Source organism: Polyodon spathula, chromosome 16, assembly GCF_017654505.1.
Source record: "Polyodon spathula isolate WHYD16114869_AA chromosome 16, ASM1765450v1, whole genome shotgun sequence".
Lineage (NCBI taxonomy): Eukaryota > Metazoa > Chordata > Actinopteri > Acipenseriformes > Polyodontidae > Polyodon > Polyodon spathula.
In genome coordinates, this window is record NC_054549.1 from 37,014,763 (window position 1) to 37,022,011 (window position 7,249).

The 7,249-nt window shown below is 40.1% G+C and overlaps 1 protein-coding gene across 1 annotated transcript in view; it reads left to right on the top strand.

Annotated features, from left to right (window-relative positions):
* Nucleotides 1–739, top strand: part of mst1 (macrophage stimulating 1) — a 23,502-nt gene extending 22,763 nt beyond the window's left edge. Inside the window, exon 18 of the mRNA XM_041274468.1 lies at nt 34–739. Coding sequence (XP_041130402.1) covers nt 34–189 — 156 coding nt within the window. The 3' untranslated portion in view covers nt 190–739. The remainder of the gene's footprint in view (nt 1–33) is intronic.
* The last annotated feature ends 6,510 nt before the right edge of the window (nt 740–7,249 follow it).

Below are 7,249 nucleotides of genomic sequence, written 5' to 3' on the forward strand. Positions count from 1 at the left end.
CTAACATCCCCTCTCTCTAACTCTGTCCTGCAGAAAGACTATGGCGGGCCTCTGGCTTGTGAGACTGATAACTGTTGGGTTCTGGAGGGTGTGATGATCCCCATGAGGCGCTGTGGACACCCCCAGCAGCCCAACATCTTCATCCGCGTCTCTGTCTACGTGGACTGGATCAAGAAGGTTATGACCTAACCTCCCCTCCAGGACCTGCCTGCCTAGAGAACAGTGCCTGCTCCTGCTTGTATCTAAACCCCTCCCCCTTCAAGACATGCTGGCTCTCCTCTCTGGGTGGGGGGCATTGTGACATCACCTCTGAGCAATGCAATCAAATCTAGTCTGTGAAACGAAATAACGACCCCGGTATTACAACAGGAATGGCTGCTTGCCATTGACATCCAAGACCTACTGCAGGCCGCCCCCATCCTGTAGACATTGCAGAAGCCCTGGGATCTGCTTTGTAATTTTTAGCATATGTTTTTGCGTTTAATAATTGGTTTAGATTTGTAATAAGAGACCCAGACAAGCAAGGCTTTTAAACTAAAAGTGAAAAAAAGAACAGGAATATTCTGGCTAAAACCCCTCCACCATTACCTGCAAGAAAAACAACCAGGAGCAACCATATATCAGCTGAAGTTCAAACTGTGACTGTGCCTTTGTATTGTTATTAATCACATTTCTGTGCTCAGTGGTAATTATTCATATCAAATGATGTGCTTCATTATAATACATAATACCGAGTAAATGTGTTGCAATTCATTTCTTTTCTTTTTAATATATTATGAACTATTTCACTCTTAAACTATACAGCTGGTGGGGCTCCCAAGTGGTGCATCTGGTGAAGGCACTCCGTGTGGAGTGCAGGATGCGCCCTATAGCCTGGAGGTCACTGGTTCAAGTCCAGCCTATTCCTCCCAGGGGACGGTGCACAATCTGCCCAGGGGGGAGGGCTTAGGTGGCCAGGGTGTCCTCGGTTGTCCGCTCACAAACAACCCTTGTAAGCTGCCTAGAGCTGCGTTGTTCTCCGACGCTGTAGCTCTGGGTTGGCAACATTGCAGGCCTGCAGAGCGAAAAAAGTGGTTGGCTGACGACACACACGTCTTTGCCGCTCCCGAGTCAGCGCAGGGGGGGTGGTAGAGATCAAATTGGGAGAAAAGCGGGGTAAAATCAATTGGTGATTACGAAATTTAAAACAAACTATGTAACTGGTTAAGGGTATGGGAGTGAAAGGAATAAGTAGTTACCGGGTTTTCAAAACGTCAGTGGAAAATGTTAGGCGTAACATTGGAAAGCATCCGCACGAGAAATGTATTGTTAGAATCCACCACAAGGTGGCAGTGTAGTATGAAATAAAGCCAGGAGTTTTAATAACAGCCACTGGATCAGGGGTGTCCAATCACAGTCCTGAAGGGCCATTCCACTCCAGTTTGTTCAATTAAAAAATATGGAACTGGCATGGAACAAAGACCAGGAGTGTCACTGAGAAGGATTTTCCATGGCGCACATTTTGTGAAAACGCCTGCTTACCGACTAGCAGCCTTGTTTTACTAGTTTTCTTTTTTGTTTAAATGCAGTAGGGATTTGGGGCTTGTCTATGTGGTGATCTTCATTAGGCAGGGCAGCCCACTATAGCACTCTTTTTTTTTTGTTTGCTTAAAAAATATTAACGTCTAGGTTTGTAAACCCCTATTTAGCTTTCTGTTATCTTATTAGTTAATTTGATCCACAGTTACACGCTGCACCAAGTCCATTTATCAGTCATTTCTGCTAAAAATGCATTTAGTCTGAAAACTGCAGCAGAAAGTCAGAAAGCTAGTTTTAAAGACAAGTGCGGCACCAATCTGTTTCATTTGGGCACGATTCTTCTCTTTGTTTTCTCAGCCTCGGCGCCCTGGAATTCCCTTTGCCCCGAGGCCAGGAATGTTGGTTCATTTCAAGCTTCTAAAAAATGCTGAAAGAACATTTTATATTTCAACCTACTCATTTTTAACCCCTTCAATTATTCTGACGAGCTTGTGCTGTCGAAGCAATCGTTACACTTGGAAAACCAAATTAGAGTGCTAATCTTGCAGTGTACCTGTAATACACCTGCAGTACTGCTGCCCTGCATTAAAACATCCCCCTCTAAAAAATATCCTAAATTCGAAATGGTACTGCACTAGTTCTGCATTAAACAGTCATCCGATTTAAACCGAGAATGCAGTTTGAATTGAATTGTCAACTGTCAGGTGACAGGCTGGCTGTCTCATTGCTTCAGCACTGGCAGCCGAACTCAATCAACCTTTTCACTGGATAGAAAGACAGTGGGTTGCCGTCATTGCATCATCAATTTAACCATATGGCATGGTTTAGGACAATTAATGAACTCGCATAATGATTTTTTTTTGTAATCACATACCACTGTAACGAGTCGATTCAATCTACAAATACAGCAGCCATGTTTTTTCTTTTGCAGCACGGCAGCTTGAAATCTTGGTTTCAGACAAAGGGCTGATGGGATAGTGGCACAGGTCTGAGTCCTTCCTGGAACAGCAGTTTGGAATGTGTCATGCTGTTTCTGAAAGTGTGAATAACTTCATGAAGCGGGACACTATTTACTGATTGAATCAACCCCCCCTGCTCTGCTGTGCTAATCTCATCAGCATGTCCTCCAGATTCACTGATACAGCAGTCTCCTGGTCTGCTTGTCCACAGCATTCAAAGAGTTAAATACCCCCCCCCCCCCCCCCCCCCTTGCCCAATCCTAAATCCCCTCTCCGCTGGCCTTACTCTATAAAGAAATTCCTTTGTGAATGATGTGCACATTCTATGGGAAAAGAGTCTATTCTATAAGAGGATTTCGGCAATGCAATTCTGATGAATCAATGGAGTTCAGCTTAAACATACCTCAAGATTATGTATGCACACGCATGCACATACCAATTACACGCACACACACACACACACACATATTTGGTTATCTAAGACTGACCCTCTCTATTTAGGTGCTCTTTGCAAATTTTTGCAATTTGTTATATAACTATATCATTAAATTTCATCTTATATACAGACTATTATCTTCAATCACTGCGTGCGTAATTACACCATGTTAAGTTCCCTATCTGTGTATCTGTTTTATGAAGTATGTATGTTTTTTCAAAGGGCAACTTCTTGAACCCCATTGAATTTACACAGACTGTTTTAAAATGTTCGAAAAGTGTAATAATTCAAAAATCAAAAGCACAATGTAAAGCAGGCCCTCAGGTTTGGACTGGTTACAGAGCACCTGGTGGATTGTAAAGCCCTGCACGTTATTTCTCTGCTGAGTTCAGCTGTGAACAGGTAGGAGAAGGAAGGCAGCTCAGAACCGGGAGTAACCGGTAATCTGCTGGATTTTAGGGTTAAATAAACCAAAAGCAATGTTATGGATGCACAGTTGCTTCCTGGTACTTGATCACTTCCTATTTTGAAGTTTAAACTCCCACCAATGGCCTAGCTGCAATCAGACCATGTGATCGACAGTACAGGTCCCAGGATGCATCATTGCATCTATTACATTGTGATGGAATTGACAAAATAAATGAATAAAAGGGGGGCCAGTAATACCACAAATAAAGCACAGAGCACGGTGGATGTACAAGTTTCAGAGAGGTAGCAGGATCAGAGCAAAGCCAGTAAGAGAAAGGGAGAGAGACGGAGGAGCGCCCATTTCTCAGCTCAGTCTGGCTCCCGATCGTGGGAAAGTGCTCTCCCCTCTAAAGCCTGAATTCTTTTCCAGCCTTGCTGCTTTGTAATTGATCCGCGCTCTCGTCAGCAGGAGGAGGGGGATCAAAAGGCCTGGCTGGTTGTGCTGGTGCTCCGAGCGCTTGTGACAGCGATGGAGCCGCGAGGGAGAGAGGACAGCAGCTCCTGGGCCTCCGAGGTGCAGTACAGGCAGTCACATGTGGATACCTGCGCTGTGTGAATCAGCAAAACAGCCTTCTTACAACACAGTGTGAATCAGCAAAACAACCTTCTTACAATACTGAATCAGCAAAACAGCCTTCTTACAACACTGTGTGAATCAACAAAACAGCCTTCTTACAACACTGTGAATCAGCAAAACAGTCATCTTACAACAATGTGTGAATCAGCAAAACAGCCTTCTTACAACACAGTGTGAATCAGCAAAACGGCCTTCTTACAACACTGTGTGAATCAGCAAAACGGCCTTCTTACAACACTGTGTGCAATGTTACTGGTAAATGCCCCCGCGTGATGAGTATACAAATGCTGTGATCATGCTGAGAGGTTTTGTACCAACAGGGGGCAGTAATAAGGTGCAAAACTGATCTGAAAGATGGGAGATGTGTCTTTCCAAGCAAGAGCCGGAACATGCAGCGTTCTAGAATTCTGACATTTTGGGGGAAAACTTTCAAATACTTCCAAATTTGTATTCTTTTTTTTTTTCTCAAATTCCCCTGCTTGGAAATTGGGTCAAACTTTACTGGCGGCACAGTTTATTAAGTGATAATATTCAATGCAGTTCAAGGTAAGGTAACTACAATGCACAGTGCAGAATCTACCGATATTTTAAACTGGCTAATTATATTCAATATTTCCATAATAATAATAATAATAATAATAATAATAATTGAAGAACACACGAAATGAATAAGACTAAAACACAAAATTACAAAAAAATAAGCAGATAAAATAGATTTAAAAAAAACTGAGTTTGTAAGTCAAGTTTAAAGGGCTAAACTATAAAAGTCTTTAATATTTGACTTAAAAATATTGAGTGAAGCAGCATCTCTAATAGAGAAGGGCAATTATATCTGGGGAAATTATAACTGAAGGCACTTTTCCCACTTCCAGCTCCTATACTTTCTTATCAAAACAAATGTATTTCATGAAATCATTTTAAAACATGACTATTTTTTTTTAAACTAATGCTGTATCACAGTATAATGTTGAACTATTATTTTAAATATTGGTTCTGCTTTTGAATAAAAAGCCATTGAAAACCTGTCCCCAGTTTTCAGTGTCGTTATCGTAACAGACAGTATATCGCCCCCTACTGTAAACATGCTCTGGGCCACCCCTCTGATCAGGTGATCATGAAACGCGATTGTATCATTTCCAACATGGCCACATGGTGAGTAGATCAGTTTCAAACTTTTAAAAAGAAAAATCACAGCAAGTGTCTGAAAATCATTGATCGGGTTAATTATGTGTCATTACCGTACGTGCTATTATATTGTCATTAAATGTTTTATGAAACAAATGATTAAAGGTTAGAATGATTTCATGATTTATATGTTCAAAGTTAACCAAGTTCACAATGTATAGGCCTCAGATTTGTATAAAGTCATAAAAATGCTTCAAATTGTCATTGCAGTAACAGTCATTACCATAACAACTTATTTTGTTTTGGTAATGATGAAACTGTTACGGTAATGACACATTTTAGAAGTACTTTATACAAAATTATTGTTAAATATAAATTAATTCATCAGTATTTCACAAAAGTGTTTTCTTCGAATGCAGAATGACTAAGGGAGGTGCTTTCATGCCCTTTAAGTCCACTCTCATCTGCATTACTAGAAAACGAAATATATTTTGGCTGCATATTCCCTTGTAAGATGGCCTTGTGATTTAAATATTTGCAAATTAATAATAATTCATATATAATATTAATATTTTGCTCTATTTGAAGGGTATTTAAGGGTTATGTAAGGTAAGATGGCCAATCAAACCCTACCATTCCAATAGGGTGGAAATGCACACACTGAAGTTGCCAGGCAGTGCAGATCCAAATTCTTTACTGTATTTGCACCTTTTTTTTTTAGAGTAACACACAGAGAAATGCCTCAGAGTAGTGCAGATAGAGGGAGATATTTCCAAGGAAAAACTTCAAGAACAATATTAGGAATATCTCAGACTGGAACGGCAAAGATATGCAAGAAAAGAGCAGGGCAAGCTGACAAGACATTTCAAGCAGGTCACAGCGAAGCCAGAGCAGAAGATGGAGGGTTCATCAAAAGGGGTCTCAGGGCACAAAAAGTGAAGCAATTGAAAAGTTTTGTTCAGCATCCACACCCCATCCACACCAAGAGACAGTGACAGTCGTGCAGACGATTCTTCAATTTATAGGAAAAGGATGAGAAGGGATGTGAAAGCATGAAGCAAAGACATGCCAAGCTTTAAAAGAAATCATTAATAAAAAGAAGACAGATTTGTTTTTTGTACCTATGACAGAGATTATAAGTGCAGCACCTCCAAAGTCTAAAACAACAAAAGAACTGAGACACCATGTGCCAAATAATATATATAAATAACTTCTTTGTTTCGTAACACATTATTAAGTGAACTGAAGGAAAATGACACCGAAGCAGAAAGAAAGACATATGTAGGCTGCGCAAGGAGTCTCAGCACTAAGTTGCTGAAAAAATACAGACTGATTTCAAAAGCACAACAGTTCATTGGCATCTCGCAAAAGTGTTACAGAAAAATGAAACACCAACCTGCGATTTCTGCTGTGCTTTTATGTTTGTTTTATTAAAATTTTCAGGGGTTACATAAGAGCACTTGTTTGTTACTTCAGGTGTGTAGAAGGCATGCTTTGTGTGCTTTGTTTTTTTTTTTAGGTGGATTGATTACTTAAACACTTGACAGTGCTAGTTATCCTCTGGTTTACTCTTCTTCAGGACACAATGTGTTTTAAGTTTTACCATTTCCAATAACAAGTGTTTTGGAATCAGTGTAGTGCAATTGTAAATGGTCTATTTATTTACATATTTATTTTACATCACTGTTTAAATCTTCACGTGTCATTGCTGTAAGAAGCTGACATTCCCGTAACTGTGCTGTGCTGAATAATACAGAACCTCATTCTAGGAGACAAGTCCCTCTGAAATACAAGAGAAATTTCAGACACTCTCTGTTTAAATTAATATAGAGCAGGAGCTGTTGTTCTTACAGGAATAGGTCTTGCATAAACACGCAGAAGAGAGATCCACAGAGATATGCAATTATTGTATACACACACACACAGAGTCTGTGACCACTACACACTCATTACTGCAATTCAAATGCATTGCATTACTGGTACTCAGTCGTGTTCCAGCTGTGGTAATGTATATAGCTATACAAAGTACAAACTATTCAACCACATCGCTTATTGCACTCAGCAAATAATGTAACCAGTTACAATTTTGTTCAAGTAATTTGTAACTGTAAAATTACTTTTTAAAATTAACATTGCCAGCACTGTATATTTGTTTTAGAAACAATA